The sequence below is a fragment of the Rhinolophus ferrumequinum genome, chromosome 19, assembly GCF_004115265.2.
Source record: "Rhinolophus ferrumequinum isolate MPI-CBG mRhiFer1 chromosome 19, mRhiFer1_v1.p, whole genome shotgun sequence".
NCBI classification, from domain to species: Eukaryota; Metazoa; Chordata; class Mammalia; order Chiroptera; family Rhinolophidae; genus Rhinolophus; species Rhinolophus ferrumequinum.
Genome location: NC_046302.1, coordinates 14,224,477 through 14,247,569, shown reverse-complemented (window position 1 = coordinate 14,247,569; position 23,093 = coordinate 14,224,477). Strand labels below are relative to the sequence as shown.

At 37.7% G+C, this 23,093-nt stretch overlaps 1 protein-coding gene across 2 annotated transcripts in view; it reads right to left on the bottom strand.

Moving 5' to 3' along the window:
- MYOM1 (myomesin 1) overlaps positions 1-23,093 on the bottom strand; it is a 126,302-nt gene that overhangs the window by 6,317 nt on the left and 96,892 nt on the right. For both annotated transcript variants that reach the window (XM_033087602.1, XM_033087603.1), the window contains 12 exons: positions 21,348-21,504; positions 19,724-19,830; positions 19,555-19,599; positions 13,708-13,844; positions 11,925-12,069; positions 11,140-11,199; positions 10,793-10,860; positions 7,463-7,576; positions 6,696-6,783; positions 5,423-5,461; positions 5,229-5,334; positions 1,882-2,045 (listed from right to left, as the gene is read on the bottom strand). In XM_033087602.1, coding sequence (XP_032943493.1) covers positions 1,882-2,045; positions 5,229-5,334; positions 5,423-5,461; positions 6,696-6,783; positions 7,463-7,576; positions 10,793-10,860; positions 11,140-11,199; positions 11,925-12,069; positions 13,708-13,844; positions 19,555-19,599; positions 19,724-19,830; positions 21,348-21,504 — 1,230 coding nt within the window. The remainder of the gene's footprint in view (positions 1-1,881; positions 2,046-5,228; positions 5,335-5,422; positions 5,462-6,695; positions 6,784-7,462; positions 7,577-10,792; positions 10,861-11,139; positions 11,200-11,924; positions 12,070-13,707; positions 13,845-19,554; positions 19,600-19,723; positions 19,831-21,347; positions 21,505-23,093) is intronic.

Here is a 23,093-nt window from a genome sequence, read left to right as displayed (position 1 = left end):
TTTTGAATAAAAGTTGGTCGTCTAATAAACATCCTGAGCATCAAAAAGGCTTTTCTTTTATTAAATCATCCCACATGCCATGGCCTCCGAGCTAGACAGTTGAATGTTTCTATGTTATGGGGTCTGGCCCATCTGTTTGTGTTAAAGATTTAGCACAGGGAGTTACTGCATTCACAGCATGTGCCATGCTTGCCTGAAGCAATGCCTCTATGCCAGGCAGGAGATGAGATAAAAGACAGTGAGACAAGGAATTGAGAGCTTTACAGTTCTAAAAATTTTTTTTTCTGAGTCTGCAGAGTAAGCCACAAAAGGCAGCTTCATTTTGAAATCTTTCTCACCTAGTCTTTAAACTTCTCTGTGGTCTGGGAATCATAATATTTCACATCTAGAAAATATTTATATAATACTAGTCCGTCCCCCACCCCCTTTTACAGATGGAAAAAATAAACATAAAAGTCAGGCTTAAAATCTCTGGAGAAAGACTAGTTAGGATAAATCAAGCTAAGAGCTTGGTACTCTTCTTTTTGCCCATGTCACTGAGAAAGAGGCACAGGAGAGCCGATGTGCGTTTGGTGGCAGTGTCAACGCGAGTAAAATAATCCACAGCTTTGGTTTAAGGGGGATTTGAGAGCAGGGCAGTTAAATAAGCTCTGATGGGCCAGAGAGTAAAAGTAAATTTTAAAAAAGTTTTAAAATTTATCTTCCCATGTCTTGTTTGCCTTTTTCTATCGTGTTTCAAAGTATCAGACGGACTGCGGAAGAAATCCCTTATCACTCTAGTATGTGACTCAGGCACAGGCACAGTGTGGCCTGGAATGTCTGAGTCCTGGAGGCAGCTGCTTCCATTCCCTGAAGAGACACTTCACCATTTTCCATCATCATGGGCAGGAGAGTGGGGGTGGGGGTGGGGGGTAGTGAGGATAAGGAACTCAGCACAAAACAACTCAATGCAGGGTCAAAAGCCTGCTCTCTAAATTATGAACCTACTTTCTCAAGATTAAAACACTGAGCGTCACGGCATATTTAGACAGCATTTTAATATATGAAAAAGTGGAAGAGAAAGTCAGTCCCCAGTCTCCTTTAGTAACTTCATACAAGCTTTTACTTTTCCAGGAAATAATAAATAAGATGAAGAGTATAGTACCAGGAGAGGGAGAAATGGCAACGTGTTTTTAAATTTTTATTAACGATTGTGTATGTTTTAACTTTTTAAATTTTAACTAATAGTTGTGCATCGCCTGTCATCTATATTAGGTGGAAGCCTTTTGTCCACATCTCTCATGACTTTCTTCTCCTCTTCCTCAGTCTCTCCAGAACCCCCATTCTCTCAGCAGATGACCAAGAAATCTCAAGCCATAGGATCCAACTTTTCTAACTACTTTCTGTTCTCCTCAATATTTATCTTTGCTTATTCACATTTACTCCCCTCTGGCTTCTGAAGAAAAGGTATTCCTGCTCCTTTCCAAAGTCAACACTGTCACCCCTGCCCTGGATCTCCAACCTTGCATTCTTCAGAACTCTGATACATCAATTATTCCCCCTCTCTTACATCTTCAATCCTTCCGACTCAGCTGATTGCTTAGACTCCATGAACATGTTCAAATTTCAGTCATCATAAAACTATTCTTTTTCACTGTTTGTTCTTGCTTAGGTGATTGTAAATCAATCTGCCCTTCTTTGTCAGCATCTTGAAAGAGTAGTGTTTACTTTTCACTGATTCCCCACCCACTGAATTCTTGCTTCTACCACTGTGGCTGAATTTAAACTGCTTTATTAAAATCTCCAGTCACCTTTCAATAGGCAAACCTCTTATCACACTTCATTCTTTTTAAAAAGCCCACCCCTCCAAAGTAAGTTCAAATCTGCAGAATATGCATTTACCTTCTCCTGAAAGATCCACTGTCTTCTGGTGTCCCGTTTTGCCATCAAAGAGCTCCATTACATATTTTCCTTTATCATTTGGAGTGGGCTCATTGATTTGCAGCCAGATCTGCTCCCCGGTGACCCCACTCTTAACTCTGTCTGTGTACTTAATGGCAGTCTCACTGTTCAAATCAAAGAAAACGTCATTGTTGTTTGCTTTCCTCTAGAGCTGACCTTTACTTTGTCTCTTAATGAAGGTCTTAACATAAAGTTTTGCAGGCTTTCATATAATATGGGATCCACATATGTTCTACTGCTTCAGAGAAATGATGGACGCTGAATCACCAAACTTGGATTCCAAGGCCCAGGGTGGGGGGTGGGGGTGGGGGGGTCTGACAGTCTCACATTTAACTCCCAATAGTAGTCTGGGGCCCAGGCAAATTGCAACACCAATACTTCTCAGTGATATTAATTATCTTTGTTTGTGCTGGGGTTTATTTGTGAGACTAAGGGAATCTTTGAAGCGAAATGGCCAAGGTACCTATTATATTACTGCATATTTCATGCAGATGGTCTATGGATAAGCTAGTCAAAAACAGAATTAAGGAGGTTCATCTGTGGCTGACATCCATTGACATATGTGGTTACAAAGCTATTTAAAACATTCGTAAACATGCACTTGGTAGTAAGGCCAAGGGTAATGAAAAGCTGAGTTGCTGCCAAAATGAATGAGGCACATTCTCTGCCCCTGAATATGAGTTTCTTGGTATTGTATAGTAGTTCATGAGCAGAGCCATCCACTCTGTTCCTTTCTTTACAAGAGACTACAAGCAAATAGAACAGTTTGATTTGTGATCTGATGGTTTAGTAATGCCACTTTTTAGATGAAATAAGAGAAAGATAGAGGTGGATATATTCTCAATGATGTTAAAAGTCACTTTACGAAGAGTTTGTTAACATGTAAGGAAATAAGGAAAATGGGCACTAGACAAAAGTACTTTATTTTATTAACAATTATGCATAAAGAAAAGATGGAGATATTACCCCAAAATGTTCATACTATGACGAGAAAAACTATGGATAACATGATATTTTAATCTCTTTCTAACTTGTAGTATGATATTATAAATATATTTTCTAAAACAAGCATGTATTACGTTTGTAGCTATAATAAGCAAAATGAACTTTTTTAAAAAAAGAAAAACAAAGATCTCTGCCAAAGAAAGTTTCTGTTTTCAAATAAATATTCAGCATTTTTCTTATACAGTACATTCTTTAAAAGATATTAAAATTAAAATGACATAAAATGTAAGATAAAGGAACCCATCTGTACCCATAGACTTCAGCCTGAGCAATATATATGTCTTAGAGAGCTAGAAAGACAGATAGTCCTCTGCTTTACTATGATAAATGTTTGAGTTATTTAATCTCTGGCTCACATGCATAACAGTACCTTAAATTTGTAAAGCACTTCATGGTTTACAAAGTACAACTAATTTCATTCTTTCATTGGGTTCATTAGTATTATGGAATAGAGTAGGTATTATTATGTGAAACTGAGAAAAATTAAATGACTTGCTTAAGATCCAAGGGAAGATAGGAGCAAAGTCAAAACTAAAACCTATTTCAAGTTTTTTTCCATTGTGCCACATACCTACATAAAGACAGTGAAGACAATCCTTGACTCCTGAATTGTTCATGGGCATATGGATACACAAAACACTCATTTAGATGACTAGACCGAATAATGTAAAAAGTTTATGGTTTGCTAGTCTATGTTTGCAAGTTTGTTCAAAACTCAATGCTATAAATATTTTTGTACAAGTAATCCTTTTAGAGATGATGTAAAGCCTTTTGATTGATGATTTAATTAATTTATCTTCTCAGTCTTCAGACTGATATATTAGAATGTCTTAGGTGTCACACAGGAATTTCCTGGAATTGTATCTATTTTAACGTAGAATTACTTTCCTAAAATATGTTCTGAAAGGAATGAAACCCCAAGAATACTACATTGGAATTTCACTTCTCGTTTTTTTTTTAGAACTCAGGAAATTAATAATAATAAAATAATAAAACACTGTTCTGTGTCACAAGAAAGTCATTTTAAGGAAAACACAAATGTTTGTTATGTGGTAGGACCCAGTTCTGATTAAATGTTAATCTAGATGTTTAATGCTACTTGAACACAGGGGTAGTGCCATAGCTGGGAGACTCTGTAGCCAGGCCGCCTGGGCTCAGCCCTCTACCCACCACTTAGCTGTGTGACCTCAGGTAAGTCACCTCCCCTCGTCTGAACCTCCTCTTCACTGAAGTGAGAAGTACCCACCTCAAAGAGTTGTGCATGTTAAATAAATGTATACATCTCAATGTCTTGGAGCAGTGCCAGGCGTATTGTAAACATCCACTGAAGGGAAGATATAAACAAACTCGTTGTCTGCCTACTCCTGGGGATGCCACAGTGGCCAACTGCTCAGTGGGGCTCGCTCACAAGGATTTTAAGAATGAGTGTCTGCTGTATCCTAAATGTGGACTGAAAGTGGTTGTGCCCCATTAGATTTCTGTGCCAGCCTGCTATTTTCTTTCAGCTCAGGAAATTTCAAGGAAGCACAGAGGTTAAGGATAACATCAAGAGTATAAATGGAGAAGTCGTTTGACTTAGAAACCTGTTTTGCCTCTTGGAATTCCAGAGGTGAACTTGAATGGAATCCCTCCAGAACTTCATGAAGGAAGCCTGGGATTAGAACAGATCTTCAGGCTCAATCCTGTTCAAATACATTTTCCCAAAGTCACCTTGAGATCTCCCAGCCTTCCAAGGGTGCACAAGGAACATGCTATGGCCAACTGTGCTAACTGCTATACACGACAACAATAACTAACTCAGACACACCTCTTTATTAGGTTTCTTTGGTGAATGGTCACTAATTCACATAATGGGAAATTTGGTGCCTCCTGGTGCATTCTGCTTTAATTTTGTTCCAGACCACAGCATGGATTATCTGTGTGTAGAAAGAGAGGATTGGAATCTGGTTCTGGATGCCTCACAAAGCAGAGAGAGACCAAGCATGGCCATCCTGAGGTAGAGGTCACATTACAGAGATGTCTACAAATTATGGTCCTGCCCTGATCAGAGGCAGATGCTGTTAGCCGTCACTGACCTCATCATGCACGTGTTGAGGGAAAGTGCTAACCTCACACTAAGGGAATGTCCTGGGTGCTTCTGTCCTATGCTCATCAGTGTCAGACCTGAAAAGTCAGAAGACTCCTTACCTGAGAGTATGGAGGGTTGCTGTTGTTTTTCCCACCTTTTTTCACTCCACTGGAGAAAGAATTTCTACACAGCAATTAAGTTCCCATTTACTTACTTGTGGGACCAGTTAACTTTTAGATCATCCAGGTAGTAGGTAACAAAAGAGTATAGCCGGATGCCCTCAGCTGTGCTCTGGATCTTCAAGTCTGTAGCAGACAAAGCTGAAAGAAGAAGACAGCATATTTCATACACCTGTAAGCCCATCCAGAATAATGAAGCTCTGTCGTTGGTGAGAACATTTCAACTTACCTATTTTTTTACATACTTCACTCATCAGTTCTTTAAAGGCTGTGGATAGATTCATAGACAAAGCTTCAGTATAAAAATGCTCAGTGTAAGGTCAAATCTCAAACTGTTAGTGAGATATCAAAAATATCTGTCTAACAAATAAAAACTCATAGACACAGACAACAGTATGGTGGTTACCTGAGAGAAAGAGGGGGAGGTAGAAAAGGGTAAATTAGGGGGCCAAATATATGGAAGGAGATTTGACTTTGGGTGGTGATCACACAATGCAAAATGCAGGTGATATATTATAGAATTGTACACTTGAAACCTATATAATTTTACTAATGAATGGCAACCAATAAATTTAAAACAAATAAATAAATATCTGTCTGGTGAAAGATATTGGTCACAAGGTGCTCTTGGAGGGAATAACTCAATTTTAATCAAGTTTTAAAAGATCCCTGCTTTTGTTTTGATACTTTTCCCTCTAACTCTTTATAACTGTCACCATATTTACATTCTAGAGGAAGAGCCACAATGAGATTCCCAGGAAGGTTTTTGGCTTTAAGAATCTCTTCTTTTTAAGTCCCAGGAAGTCTTAGTTCACATTAGAGGAAGTATTCTTATCGGTGTCATCAATTCATAATGAATTAACCATCTATCAACCTGACATTTCTCAGCCTAATAACGCTTTTTGCCAATAAACACGTTTAGTCCTGCCTCTACCGAGAGTTAGAAAGGTAAAAACAGACTTCTGCTGTTTGTTAGCAATCCTGTTAATGGTCTTGTTCAGGAACAAAATGGGAAGTTTAGGGGTCACATATAGGTCTTCGTTATCATGATACTTTTGTTCTTGGTAGTCTCTGAATAATGAAAATGGCTCTCTTGCTCTGCTAATAACTGAGAGGCTTAGAGTTTCACATATAAATCTTTCTGGCCACCTTTTAAGAGTAGATTCTTAAAACCCACTTTTCACAGTAGTTTTGATCCTGTAACATTTTTTTTACAGGGTGGAAACCAAAATGATTTATATTGAAAACAGACCCCTAGTGGACTATAGACTACAAGTTCTCTGAGGATCAAAAGTATACTTCTGATTTCTAGGAAGACTGAAAATGAAGGTGTTTTTTTTTTTTAATATAACAGGAGTTCACTCTGATGGAATTTCAATGAAAACAAAAATCCGTGGATAAAAAAATCAGCATGACTTCAATCATCAGCTCAGCCTCACTCATAATTCTGATAACCTATACATAGAACACATAAAACAGATCCCAGCAATAGGTGGACTGACCTTCATCCACAAGCTTCAATCTGCTCTTATCTTTTCCTCTGTCATCTTTCAGGACAACTTCATAAGTCCCAGCATCTTTCTTGGAAAACTAAGGGAAAGATAGATGTATCACAGTGCAGCTTACTGTAGCCTCAGAATTTGGTGTTTGCATTTTTAAGGCCCTGTGATTTATTGCCACCAAAACACACACTGAACAAGCATCTAGCCATGTCAGCAACGAATAGTTCACAGATGAACCTTTCCATCATGGTCAGTCCTGATTTTTCACCCTCTAATGCTATAATTGATTTGAGGCCTAAAGTCCTTATCCTTCATGCTGCCTTCATTTTAAAAACTAATGATCATATATATTTGAAAGGTACTCTTTTAGACGAAAAGTAGATAAAGATCTATCCTTAAATAAATATTATGTCTGATTGTACTTTTAGGGAAAAAGTTATCATGAGGCCTAAGAGCAAATGAAGAAGGATCCACTTAACTGCCCTGCCACTCACCCATCTATGTAAAAGTAGCTCAGAGGGGCAAATATCGTAATGTCCGGACAATATTGGTCGGACATGTGACAAATCTATGTATATCACGTGAGAGAAACGTTTGTGTACCTACAGCTTGCCTTTTAGGTGAAGTCAGGGTAGGTATCCTTGGAGCAGTTAGAAGTAAGGTACTAAAATGCCTGGGGCAAAGGAATATAGAATCTAGCCTCTGTTTTTTTGGTAAAAGTGGGGTACAGAACTAATATATTACATTTCACATTTATAGTCACCTACCTCTGTTATAAGCAGGGTACATATACCATCCTTAAAGTCATGCTTTTCATCCACTGATATCTCCCTCTCGTCTTTGTACCACATGATAAGAGTCTCCTTCTTAATGTTTGCCACCTAGAAGAAAAACCGTAATTACACTTCTTGAAAAAGGGAATGCTGTTCTTATGAAACGAAATAATTCTTGATGTAGCATTGGATAGAAGAAAATGCACTAACCTTAGAATCAGAAGCTACTAAAGGAATCAACTGAAAGCTATTTTAATTGATAAACAGTTTAGAATAAAATGCATACAAATGAATAAACCTAAATCAATAGCATCTCTATTTCGAGCAGTAAAAATTAACTTTAAAATCATCTAGTGGACAAGAAAAAAAAGAAAGAATAGGTAATACATACTAACATACAAACTTAAATTAAAATAAAAATCTGAAAACCATTGGAAGACAAATCCCATCATATTAAAAGAGTCTGTCACATAAAACCAATAACTTTATTAAAGGAACAGACAAGTAAGTTCCAATATATATCTAAATATTTTTAAAAAGTTAAATGAAGCTTTGCAAATAAATGTGGAGGGAAAGTATGTTTTAAATTTCTTTTAATTAAAAAAATGTTTTCAAAAAAAATGTTTTCAGTTTTGAGATATAATTGACATATACCCATAAGTTTAAGGTGTACAGCATAATGATTTGATATGTATTTATATAGTGAAATGATTACCACAGTAAGTTTAGTTAACATCATTAAGTAGAGTTTAATTAATTGCTTAGCAATTTTGAGGATACTCATTTAAATCCTGTATTCACACATCATATCATATCATGAATTTCAAATGAGATAAAGACTTCATACTAACTGTTAAATGGATCTTGAGCTTTATCTACAATGTTTTAATTTTATACAAAGAAGCGTATATTCATGTATTTCTTGTGCAATTAAAATTATGCGAAAAAATAAAGACTTCATACAAATCAAGAAAATGATCCCTAAGTCTCCACTGACTAACTGGACAAATGTACACATAATTCCCAAAGAGGAAATACAATTACAAGCAAACAGAAAATGTTTAATCTCATTACAAACAATATTATGCAAGTTTTAAAATGTTAAAAAAATTTCAGTTGATAAATTAAAATAAGAACCAACACTGGTAACTGTACAATGAAACGAATACACACAAACATTCTTTATCATCCTATAAACTGGCTCCTGAATCATAGAAAGTAAGTGCGTTATTAGGTGACATTGCTTATGATAGAAATGACCCCTGATTGGAAAGTTGCATCTGGACTGGGAGGGCCTAGAAATGGACGCCATGGCTCGGGCTTCTTTGAGTATACCTACTCTTGTAATTTGGGCCTGTCCCTTGTGGAGACCTGGGAAGCTCTGCCTAGGGAGTTGTCATAAGAGATAGTGGCTCCTTGGGGCATGAGGTATTTTTAAAGCCATGGTGTTTTCTGCACCTGACCAAAGTGGATCTTGTCTCCTTGCACCTGAGTTGTTATCTCAGGTTGGTGAAGGGAATAGCTCCTGATGTGGACTCTTGCAGGAGAGGAATGCCCAGTACCATCCTGCAGGCAAGCTGGGGTTCTTGTCCTATATTCTTTTGAGTATACTAGTTCCAAGTGGGGCCCGTGATAGTCTCATGAGACTAAAGTTTAACTGCACATACTGCATTAAATATAATGAATATTTAAATTGCCAAATGTACATAAATTGCTATAATAGTGAAACAAAGAGCTATGGGAGGACAGAGGAAGGTTCATTCTACCTGGATTGAGAAGGGGAAGGCCTTAGGAGATGATTGAGCTGGGCCTTGAGAAAAGTTTTTGTCAGAGAAGTTGTAATAAGAAGGCCAATCCAGGCCGTGGAACAGCATAAATACAGAATTATGAATATTCAGAACCTATTTCTACGTTGTTCAGAATCTGGGTATGAGGCTAATTCTGAGGAAAGCCATCAGACAGGACACCAAACCTTGCCTCCCACAAGTCTAGTGCAACAGGTAGCACAGAAAGGAGGATGGACATGTAGGTCTTTGGGAAAGGGATGGTTTACGGGGTGTGCAGTGTAGAGAAGAAAGTGAGGAGCAGGCAATGTGGTAGCGGACAGCTAGGAGGAGAGCGAGGCAGTGAGGATTTTAGCTGCTGTCTGAGAAATCATTTTTCAAGCTCTGCCATTTGCTAAGAGGCTGAAATCCAGAATTTATCTTTCTTCCACATTTCTGGTAGACTTTGAATTTCATCAGACCTAGAAGAGACTGGGGCACTTGGGTTCTGGCTTTTATAATGACAACTACATGCCAAATGCCAAATCAATGCTTCTACCTTGGAGTACCTTTCCACTCTCACGACCTTCACATTCCAACCTAATCCAGCAGTTCCCTATCCAAAACATTTTGATGACTCACTCAGCTGAACAATACCATATGCTAAGGTACAAAATAATTCAGCATGTGATAGGAAAAAAAATTTTCTAAATCTTTCCAAAGGCCTAATAAAACAATTGATTGTGAACTGCAAACTCTTTATCAATCTTCTCCCACATGGCAGCACAGTGGTGGCCAATACACAAAGGTATTGTTGTTCTAGTCACGCAATTTAGATAGGAAATTGCTAAACTTTCATGGCAAAACAGTGTAGCTGGAATGATTCTGGGATAGATCTACCACTTAGAATGTAGATTTGGCCTAAAACAAAGACAATGTGAGATTCTTCTGAAATTAATAATTTAATAAGAGTTGGGGGGAAGAACAGGTAGAGCACAGAGGACTTTTAGGGCAGTGAAAATACTCTGTATGACATGTAATGACGGATACATGTCATTATACACTTGTCCAAATCCATAGAAGGTACAACACCAAGAGTGAACCCTAATGGAAACTATGGACTTTGGGTGATTATGACATATCAATGTAGGTTCATCAGTTGTAACAAAGGTACCACTCTGGTAGGACATATTGTTAATGGGGGAGGCTATGTGTGCATGGAGGAAGGGGGTATGGAGGAAATCTCTGTAGCTTCTCTTCCATTTTTTTGTGAGCCTAAAACTGCTCTAAGAAAAGGTTTATTAAACAGAAAGAATAATAGTCTGTCCTTATTAACTAGGATAATTAATAGGAATGCTCATGTTGCCTTCCCATATTTTTATATTGCTTTACTTTAAATGTTTCTTACTAACCAACGATTACAGTAACATTCAATAGTAAGGAAGTGTCCCTTATCATGTGGTTCAAATGGAGGAGATGAAAAGTTGATCTTTCTCTTCTCATATTCTATTTTATATTTATATCCCTTGTATCAAATACTAAAAAACTATCTACTTCTTACCTTGCATTTCAATAGTACATTACATTCACCAGTCACTTCCCAGCTCAAATACTCAGCAAAATGTGGACCTATAAAATATTAATGACACCAGCAATCATGCTCTTAGTCATGAATACAAAATCAAAGCTCATTCTTAAATTCTAATGTGATTTATATTTGAAGTGAAAATTTTAAAATTCAAGATTGAGTTTGAAATATTTTAAATGGATACATACTTAATAATAAATATTTTCAATTTTTTTATTTGTAGGGTCATTAACATAGCAATAATATTCATTTTAATTTGTTATGTAAATATTTAGTTCAAGAAACTGAGGCTTTTCTCTTTACTTGCTGACTATTTTTACCTTGTTTCCTGATCCATTCTTGCCTCTGGAATTCAGCTTCTTTCTGGAGCTTTTTATAAACTAAAAATTGAAAAACAAGTATGTAGTGATATAAATGTACATGCCAGTCACTGTGCTAAGTGATTTATATTCATTATAACACTCATACATCATGACCACTGTGTTCATTTTTAGTCTTCATAGGCTTAGAGGAAATAGGCTTAGAAAGGTTAAGTAATTTATTTAACGTCATGGAGCTATGCAAAAGTGAAATAGTATTGGATACTGCGAATGTAGAGATCCATTGCTTTGTTAAATGCCACATTTTAAATCTTAGTGGTTTCCACAGTGGCTTATGGCAGCTGACGTACAATCTAGTTGTAATGTATGATTGATTAGGCATACACTACTTTTGCATATTTTTCTTCTTAATTTAATTAATTTAAAGTAAGTACACATCATAAGATAGTATCAAAGTTTGTTTCTGAGACACATATACAGTCTTGGTTATATTGCAATCTCTTTCACTGGAGAATTTCAGTTGTAAATATTTGTTTATATAAGAGATATCTTATATGCAGTCTTACATATAGGCCAGCGATAAATTTGGTGTCCTTTTAAATTAACTTCCATTTCTATGAAATGAAATACTGTGGAAAATATTAACTGATAATTGTATTTCAAACATGGGACTCCAATCAACAAACAATTCATACTGCCTTCCACAGGACCATTTTTGTGCCATGGGGTATTTGCATTGAAGGGTGCAGCAAAGTCTTCCAGTTCATGTTCCATAGAATTCTTACCATCTCCAATGAGAACAAGAGTAGAATGGCCAGTTGCTCTTCCATCTTGAAGCTGAAAAGTGTATGTTCCCTCATCCTCATCCTGTAGCTTTTCCATGAACATTTCAATTATACCAGTGTTTCGGTCAATATGCATCTTATATTTCTTCAATGTGAAAAAGCAAAAAGAGAAATCAGTGAGGTAGATATGATGACAATAAGCCTAATAAAATAAACACAAACTCCAAAGAATCATACCTTTAATTAAATTTCTTGTTAATAAGTTTCCCTATAAAATGTCACAGAATGAAGGTTCACGTCTGGAATCAACTCTGTGGTGCAATTCAGGCCCCAGAACTTCCCGTGTGGGAAGCCAGTCTCCAACGAAGAGCAAATTTTTGCTTACATTTCCCATACCCTATCGGGTTTCCCTTACCCCCTTCTCCTGAGAGTACTCGCCCATACATCAGTGGAAGGAGAAACTCTATTTCAGACTCTCCTAGAAAACCTGACTTAAGGCAGTAATTTGCACCCAATGAATTAGTATGATTTGAACCAACTGCAATGAAAAGGAGCAGTTCTTCAAATTCAGAGTGTGTGTGCGTGCGTGTGCGCATGCACACAGCAACATGCAAGCCTGTGAGGACATGAAGGAAGCGGGTCGGTGCACACATATGCATGAGTATCCCCTCAATGGCTGTGGCAGCAGAGAGTGATGCCAGCAATATTTTTCCTTCCTCTCTGTTGGCCTGGTGATAATTACAGCTGATGAGAACATTTTGTAAATAGGGAGGAGATTGACCACAGTGGACCCATGTGTGACTTGTTCTGGATCTATATCATATGAGCTGAAAAGAAATATACTGCACACTCCTTACCCCCTCGCCCCCTCACTAATGAATACTCAAATGTTTTAAAAACACATCTCGATGAAAGGTGGTTAATACTGGCCGCAAACCACCCCTCTTCCCTGTCTTTTAAATCTCCCATTTACACCTGGGATAGCACAGGGGAGAGCCAGGGCCCTTAAACCCAAGTTCTTCAGTCCCACAAAGCACCGGCCTGATCCTGGTTCTAGTGAAGTCTGTCTGGGGAGGTCAAACAAAGCGCAGATGTTGTAGCTCTATCTATAGAATTGATGTTTACATTAAAAGCAAAGGAGTAGATATAGATATGCACAATCACCTACGCAAATAAGATATGAACAGACACACACAGAAATGTAGAAGAAACCCAAAACGTGTATACCAACATGTTCATCGGAAAGTTGTAAGAATTTGTGATTTGTCCTTTCTGAGTTTTTAAAGGTTTTTTTTTTTTTTTTAACAATAAGGATGTATTGCATTTTCAACCAGAAAAGCAATAAAGATACTTTTAGTGCATTTTTTTCTGAGCCAGTGGAACAACAGAGTACACTTTCTCCATGTGAAGAACCAGTAAATCCCTGCTGGGGTTTCTGATGTGAATGTCTGAGTTCAGGTCAGGGTGTTGGCTCCTCCGCCTTCTCAAGGGAGCAGGTGTATTTTCATAGGTGACCATACTTCTTGATTTGCCTGGAATGGTCTTGGTTTATGACTGTTGTCCTGAAAAAATTACTACTAGTATCCTCTTTCATTCTCAAAAGTGTCCCAGTTGATGGTAATATGATACAATCAATGTTTTCCTCTACACTTTTTACATGTGAAATTTGAACTCCTCCACACCACATCCAGTGGTTTTCATAATGACTTACCTGCATTCTAATAGGCTTCCCCAGCATATTCTATAATGATATGTTTAGAAATCTAAAAAGTGTAAAACCTACCGGCCCTTCAAAAATTTCCTTGTCGTTAAATATGTAGTTGACTTTACTATTGCCAGACAGCTTCTCAGCCTGCATCCAAAACCGGACCTGGCCTTTCTCCAAAATTTCAACTGCCAACTCTGACTTAACTGGAACAGCTATAAAAAATAAAAATAAAATAGTAATTGGTACTTAAGTTTTGGGGAAGTCAAAAGTTTTATGTGGATTTTTGATTGCGTGAGAGTCAGCACCCTTAACCCCCGCAGTTTGAGGGCCAGCTGTATATTGGTAACCAGTTGTCTTGATTCAGACTTTTCTGACAAGTGAAAAAACACTCAATGGAAATAATGATGTAGCATTTTGCTTCTTGCAAAGCCTAGAGGCAGTGAGAGTTTGTAGGGATGGCATAATACCGAGGGATTGACTGTCACTTTGAGCAAATCATTCACCTTCTCAGTCATAGATGTCTCTCAGCTGTAAAAATGAGGAAGGCGAACTTACCACCCAGGGTCCTTCAGCTAACCTCTGTGACTCTCTATTGTGGCTTTGGTTAGGTTTACTTAGGGACAATAGCAAAGTAAGATGAAAAGAGTCTTGGGCTAGCCCCAGGACAGATGCAGCCTAATCCAACACTGGCTACTAGCAAACTGTGTAATATTAGGCAGATCACATATCTGGCCTCATTTAACAAATTTATAAATGAATTGAATTGAATTGAATGTCCTAATTGGCCAAAATATTTTCCAGCTCCAACATTCTATGATCTTAATTACTTCAAAATAATTGGAAAGAAGTTATATTTGATTTTTTTCAACTATTTAACTCACTTTCGAGGTTTTTAAAAATGAATTTTGAAAAATAATTATTTTTGACTATATATACAAGACGAACTAACTTGTCATTTAAACCCTATGCATCCCAGTGGTATGCCAGTTCATTTAAGTTCTTATACCAAGCAAAATTTTTCAGAGGCAAACAAGTGAGTCATTATCGAGAAGCTTTATTAAAATAAAGCATGGCTTGCCTTTCAAAGTGAAGGAACTATACGCTATTTCTGATTGAAATTTTAAAAATTGGCTGACATCTCTCAAAACCATTTTCTAAATTTCTTCTCCCCCCCACACCTAAATTTCTTGTAGCTTGTAAATGTTGTTCACAAAGGCTCCTCCAACAATGGTCCTGTATCAAAGGTGGCTCCAGAGTATACTCTGTGGGAAAACATGATTGTTTCTCAAAGTTTCGTAGTCCTCTAGGGGAAATGATCACTCTTTGCTTTCTCTAAACAGTTCTGAAACCTATCTCAAAATTTTAGCATATGCTATATTTTAAATTATAAACTTCCTAACTTGTACCAAACTTGTACCAAATGTACACTTATTGTCCTTTGTATTTGTCCTAAAACTACTCTTTTCACGTTTTAAGGGATGCCGTTTGTTGGCACTGTTCCACATTCACTGTAAAACTCAGTTATAGAGTTGTTCCAATGCAAAGCTAACAGGAGGCTCAGACATCATCTACTGAGCGGTGTTACACGGTGGACAGAAGATAGGCTCTAATGTCACACCATGCTCTTGGACAGTAATCTCCTCCTGAAACGTGCTCCTCACTTGCTAACATGGAGATTATCTGCCTCACCAGGCCACCAGCAGGAATGAATGTAGTACCAGAATACATGAAGACACTGAATAATGACCAGTGTTCAAGAAAGGTTAGTTTTCTTCCTCCCCTAATTTTACTGATGACAAAACTGAGCTCCAAGAAAGGTTAGTAACACATCTGGTTGCAGAGCTGAGACCAGGGTTCTCCCCTCTATTCTGTGCTCCTCCTGGTCCAGGCTGTCCACTCTGAAGGACACCAGCGGTTTTCCAGTGTGAGCATGTCTAAGTGAAACAGACCATGGACAGACCCCAGGGTGGTGAGGGCAAAGGCTAAGCTTTTTCTCTACAGGATGCGCCTGCTTGATACAAGTAAGGTTTGAGGGGAGTGGAAAGTAGAATCTCTCCTAGAAAGATCTGGAGACATCATTCTGGGGAATCTAATACATGAGTGACACAATTACCCAAAAGGTCCAGAATGGTGGTGGACGGGGAGAGACACACCCTCCCGGAAGCTTCCAGCTCCCTTAATGTTCACTGTCCTCTCTGAGTAATAGGAACATCATCTGGAGAACACTGGCCACCGGGAATCACCACAGAGGGTGTGGTGGCAAACAGCAGGGGCACACACAGACACAGCCCATGTCCTGGTCAGTGTCAGCCCACCTGGACTTAACCCCAGGTACAAGCTGTGTACACTTGGTCTAATTACTTAACCTCTCTGGGCCTCATGTTCTTCATCTCTAAAACCAAATCACCATAGTACCAACCCTTTTAAGGTCATAGTGGAGTTTAAATGATACATCCCATTTAAACACCTTATATATATCCTGGCATATAATAAGTGCTCTATAAATTTGGCTATTAATATCTTGGTGCTTCTTTCCTCCTTGAGTTGCTTCAACAACACCCTATCATTACCAATTGTAAAATATATTGAGACCTAAGAGGACATACCAAATAGATATAATTTATGTATATATGCTTGTGTGTATCTGCACACATAGAATATATATATGTGTGTGTGTGTGTGTGTGTGTGTATGGGATAATAAACAATATCTAATAATGAAGAGATATTATACAGTATATTGACAATACCAAAGTATATCTCGCATAATCCCCCCAAAACAGTACTTGATCTTGAGACAATATAAATATATTCAAATAAGCTACCTCTCTGCACTGCAATTTACTATCAATACTGGCAAGACAGACTAGGTTTCTATTCTTAGCTTTATATAGTTAATTTCTTCCTTCTTCTCAGCCCTAAATTTCCTTAGGCTCTTTTTGCTTGCAGTTCGTTTGCTCTAGTAAAATATCTGTTATTTGTAGGTTTTAGGCATATGTTTAGTGGTTTTCAAAATATTTTTGAAAACAGCTTAAAACAGGAGAATTTACTGTGCCAAGGGATAAAGAAACACCATACTGTGTATCACATTGTGTGAAAAATGAGACCATTTAAAACCTTACAAAAATCTCAAGAACATGACTTATATGTGAACATATACTAAGAGGGAGTGGCCATGGATTGAGAAATTAGACATAGTGCTTGGACCCTATCATCAGATCTCTGAAAATGTTGATGTAGTGACTAATCGATCGTGTTTCCCCGAAAATAAGACCCAGCCGAACCATCAGCTCTAATGCATCTTTTGGAGCAAAAATTAATATAAGACCCGGTCTTATTTTACTATAATATAAGACCCGGTCTTATATAATATAAGATCGGGCCTTCTTTTAATTTTTGCTCCCAAAGACACATTAGAGCTGATGGTCCAGTTAGGTCTTATTTTGGGGGAAACACGGTAACAGTGGTGGGGGGAATAAAAGTGCTGGAGCTGTAATATTTAAAATGCTGCTTTGATGGGCTAATGCAAAGTCCCTTGGGTTAGATTTGATACTTGCATGTCAGAGGTTTTAACACATTCTCGGGTTCTCTTTCTGTACCTACCCAAATGCCTCACCAGGTCTCTAATAAAAGGGTGTGCCTGAGTTTGCTGCTACCCTCGCTCCTAGAACCAATAATTAAGAGTGCTTATGCTTCTTCAAAATAAAATATCTCAGTGTAAATAACTAACCTCAGGCAATCACTATCTCTGAGTCCATATGATCACTGATCTTCAGGGAGGCTAGGGCACCTCCAGTTCAACAGTAACATCCCATTTTCTCTAGCCTTCACCCTCTAAGCTAAATGTAAATGTGATTTGGACTAGCTATTGCCTAGACACTTTGTCAATATTTATTGCCTGACTAACTAGATTGGTGGATGCTGTTTCTCTCCATTTCTACCAATGTATGAGAGAAACAGTGGGAATATTAATGGGGTCTGCCTGTTTACTGGGGTTCTGGCTGTGTTTAACACAGTGACGCTCTCTTCCATGCCCTACATCACAGCCCTGGGAACATGAAGGGAAGACATTCTGTGCAGTTTTGAGACAGTTCTTCTGCAAGTTCTTCTATGATCACTGCTCTGTTTCAATTCATATTTATAATTTTTTCTGAAGGGTTCAAGGATCAACCAACACCATATTGATGACCTCTCATAGCGTCTCTATGTGGTAGGTGCTATAAACTATTACAACAGCCATTTCCAGGGGAAAAAAACCGTGGCACGGGGAAATTGAAATGATCTGCCCAGGTTCACAGAGTGGTTCCAAAGTACAGAACAGAGTCCAGGCCAAACCCCTGCCTTCCATACAATTAAAAAATATGTATAACTGTTAAGACACCATTCATGGTATTACTTTTCCAGTTTTAGGGTGAATAAATGTAGAAATGAGAAATAGTTGTCCCCTAGAATTCAGAAAGTCTGCATCCTACATGCACACCCATAGGCACCCCCCTGTCTGCTTTGCTGAACAAAGTTGGTTTTGAGAACATTACATTTGAGGCCAATAGTCACCAACAGTCTCACAATCAAACAAGCATCCCCTGGGAATGGAAGAGACGTCAGGCAATTGGTTCTAGAGCAGCGTTTGTTTTAAATCACAGCCTATACTGACAAAAGGATTTCGGGAAAGCTATAAGCCCTCTCCCTAGGAAAAAATGCACATATACAAACATACAAAGTTTTGCCTATAGTCTGAGGTCAGGGTATAGTTTCCTGGATTCCTAAAACTCCTGTATTAGTGAAGGAATTATATCATAGGGATTAGTGAGTGAAAACACATTCCTGATTTAAAAGAATGATTATATGCTATCTGTTTCTGTTTGGTTTCTCAAATTCTAGGGTATAACTTTCTGGATAATTCACTACTTTGGCCAATAGGTGCTGATGGCAAGAGGTCTTATCAGGCCAGTGGAACTTTCCGAGTGTCATTTCAGACTTCTTTCTCTTCTTTTAGGTGTCAACTGTGAAATTTAATCATTTATGTGGAAAGTGCTTTATTGAAGGGTTTGTAGATAGTTCAGAGAAATTCTTTTTCTGAGCAAGGCATCATTGCCTTATTTTCCAGGAGTTTAAAATTATAGGTAATGTCTTTATTTAGAGGTATGACTCTTTTATTAAGTGCTAACATTAAATTACTTAGGAAGTGATTAGTTTGTCTAAAACACATAGAAATTAATGTATCCAGAAGATATATATGTATATGTGATTCCAAAATATGTAGGCAAAAAGTGAAGAACTTAATTACTCAGCTATTACAGCTATTATAAACTATTACAACAGCCATTTCCAGGGGAAAAAAACCGTGGTATGGGGAAATTGAAATGATCTGCCCAGGTTCACAGAGTGGTTCCAAAGTACAGAACAGAGTCCAGGCCAAACCCCTGCCTTCCATACAATTAAAAAATATGTATAACTGTTAAGACACCATTCATTGTATTACTTTTCCAGTTTTAGGGTGAATAAGTGTAGAAATGAGAAATAGTTGTCCCCTAGAATTCAGAAAGTCTGCATCCTACATGCACACCCATAGGCACCCCCCTGTCTGCTTTGCTGAACAAAGTTGGTTTTGAGAACATTACATTTGAGGCCAATAGTCACCAACAGTCTCACAATCAAACAAGCACCCCCTGGGAATGTAAGCTGCCACTTCACTATGAAACAGAGCATGAAATATAGTTTCTATGTTAGTTATTATTATTTGTATCTCGTGAGAACAATGGCAAAGATAAAAGTAGCCCTTCTAGAAAGTGCATTTGTAGCTCCCAGTGTATGTTCCATTATATATTTTTTCTTAATCCTGTCAGAGTTGTCATCTGCCCTATTCCAGAACTTTCCAACCAGTAGGATTGTTAAACTCTGTGAAAGTATTGTGGTCACTTACTTGGGAACTTGTGTTCTTGGCTGAGAGCAAGCAAACGTTTCAACTCTGTAGGGAGAAAAAGAGAACAATTAAACCTTAAAGTACTGAAAACATAAGTCACTTGATCCTAGAGAATCATTGAGAAATCAAATCAGCGTTACACTTGTGAATTAACTTATTTCAAACTTACCTTCCTCATCTATGAAGTAGCTTGATGCTATTCCATCAGTGTCCGTTACATCACAGGAGTAAATGCCCAAGTCTTCCATCCCAAGGTCTTTGAAGGTCATTTTCGTCCTTCAGAACAGAATATTTATATGAGAAATGAGGCTGTGTAGGGTCTATGGACCTCTGTTCTGCATTGTCCCTAGGCATTTGACATGCTACTCCTTTCATTTGGAGCACTTTTTCCTACGCCCCTTGCTGACCGAAAGCCTACTCATTCTGGCTGATCCTGGGAAGTCTTTCCTAACCCCCTCCTAAGTGTGATGATGAAGGGAGCGGGGAGCTGGTATAAGTCTCCCATCCCCAAGCTATGTTGCATGTCAATACATATCTCAAATAAAGAAATTTTTAGCTGATCAACCCTTGCTGGAGAGACCTAAAATTTTTTTCCCCACAGGGCAGAACCTGTTGTTGGCAACTCCAGTGCCTCTCTTGGGTCATCCCTGCTCTTCCCTTTTTTAAGGTTATCAAACTGCTTTGGTACTGCCTAGTTCATTTTCTATATAATAAGGCACCGTGTGCCTTTAGGGATAAGATCTGTTTTGTTTACTGTCATGTCCTCCAGGATCCAGTGCCTTCTCTGGCACATTATATGTGCTTAATAAATATCTGTGGAATGAATAAATTATCTGGTCAATGATCTAGTTCACTGGGATTTCCAACTTTGGTGAGTTATATTGCTTGTCAGTGTCTAAGATCAGCCAAACGTTTAAATGTTAGTCAAATGCACAAACTGGAAGAAAAATTTATGGTTTGTCTTTTCTTTGACCTATTTGTTTTACTTCAAGGACTTCACAGCATAGGGGCAACAAGATGTGCTTTGATTATATTCAGTATGTCCTTACCATTCTCCAACAAAATTACTATTTCTTTCTTTTGTTCTTGATATATATTGGGCTTCTTTGTAATAGAAATAATAGGAATATTTTGCTTTACCAAATACAATCCAATATGGTTGGTACTATAAAGATATAAAGATTGATAAGTAAGGCAAAGTAAAAAAGAATACTCAGAATGTTGAGGCTACAAGTAAGTAATAGATCATAAAATTAATCCCCTTCACTATTTTCCATTCTACAGAAAAAGAAATCCGAGGTCCATGGAAGTTACACACTGCCCCAGGTCACACAGCCAGTTCCTGGCAGAGCTGGGACTAGAAATCATCTACCCTGTGCTTCCCATGTAGAGTTCCTTCCGGTGCATGATTGTGTCACTAATAAGTGATGGTGGAAAAAATAGCAGAACAGATTATACCTGACCCATTTAATTTACCACGCCTTGCATCCGCAAGCAGCAAGTCCTTCCTTGCTCCCTCCCCATAAGCATCCTCATCATTACTTTAAGATTTCAAAATCTTGTACAATCATGAGACTCATTTTTTTTTAAACTTACTTTTATGCCAAAGCTCTTCTAACGTCATGAATGAGATGGCACTTTAAATGGAATAATGTAAAAAGTACTTCATAAGGATTGTTATTTTTTAAGGTTTATACTGGTATAAACCAAGTATTTCAAATGGAAAGCCAAGAGCTTACATCATCCTCCTGTCATGAAAAGGAAACCCATGATTAGATTGAAACAGTCCATACTTGTTGCCTTTGCTTTCAACTTCCAAACGTGGAGAATCTTCAGTGGGTACATAATCTTTGGACCAGATGAACTCAGAATTTGGAGTCATCTGATCACATTCAAAGTTCAAGGAAATGACTCCATCATCATCCACACTTACAACAAGCTCTTTGGTTCCTAGAAGAAAAAAAAAGAGGCACTGATGTTTTCTGGTAAAATCAACCAAGTAAGAATTCCTTACCTCGGGATCCTTTACTTTAGCCTTAAAGCAGGGCCTGGAGCTTGTGAAAGGGAAAAGCCCAACTGCTCACTGTGACTGACAATCCTGCGCTAGAACTCCACTTTTACGCTGTAACATGGAATTAAATAAATGTGCTATGTTTCTTAGATAGAGCCAACATCATGGAAAGTATTGTTTGGACAGGGCAGAATAAGAATTGGTTGACGTGACTGATAGCTCAGTTACGGGAGTAGGTTGATCATAAATAAGGGGGGAAAAGCAGCTTTGGGAAAAAGGAAAGTTTAATGGTCCTTATCAGGACCTAATTCATGACTTTCCTTCAAGAACACACACCCATATCCAACTAGTCATCAGTAAAGGATAAATAAGACGTAAAGAAACCAAAGGGAAATTGAAGGGGAGAAAGTAGAGGTGATAAGAATTGCCTATATTCATATGTTCAAATTTTGTAAATCATTTAAGAATGGAGAAATATATGAATCAGACAACCATAAATCAATCTAAAGATGCTCCTCTAGATTAGAACAACAGCAACCTAGAAATGACTGTTGTTGAACTGTATGGAAATGAATTTCAAGAGATCCAGGAGTTTCAAGAAGATTGGCATTTAGATTTTAAAACAAAACAATTCCATTAATGCTTTAAGTTCTTTTATTTTTGAGAGTTATAATAAATTGCACGTACATCTAGCATAGCAATTGAAAGAGAGTTTGTGCAGCACATGAAATATTCACATCTACACCAAAATCCAGTTTGAAAGGTAAAAAGCTCTTTTCAAATTGACATGCTTTGAATTACCAGTTTAAACTTGACTTGCTTCCATATATTAGGAAAAATATATTTCATCTCAAAAGGCGCAGCTTTATTTTTTAAAAAGCACAAAAATATTTCCAATAGATATATAACAAAGGATTGAAGATTTTTCTCTCTAGATTGTATCGTAAGAAGCCAGCATCCTGGCCAACTGTTCAATAAAACTTGTCGGGGGGAAAAATTACAAAACTTCACTCAGGGGAAGATCAAAAGAACACAAGTGCCCAAACAGTGAACAGTAACACTCACTGGAGAATTCCATAGACCGTCACCTGGAATCTATCTATACTTAGTTTGAGATGATTCTAGCAAGACTAGTTGGTTGTTTTCTCTCAGTAGTTAAACCCAAAAAAAGATCAAAATAAGAAGCTACTATCAGCAGGCACACGGAAAATAAGAAAAATAACTGCAGGAGAGGAGGCAGAAAACTAAAAAGCAGGCCCTAAAACATTGTTTTGTAGACGGACAAATGGTTCCTCGCCATATGAGACATCACTGTATTGTAACACTGTACAATAAATAAGGTTGGTATTTATGGCTCTGAGTCAAACAGAAAAAGATAAATAAGGTTAGTACACTGCATCCAAGAAGATTGAAAAGCATGTACTGAAGTGTATAATCTATTTTATAAGAATTTTCGTCAAAGGGTCTTAAAATGACAATTTAAAGTATCGATGCTTTAGCAGTCAATTCTCAGGTAAATGGAACAACT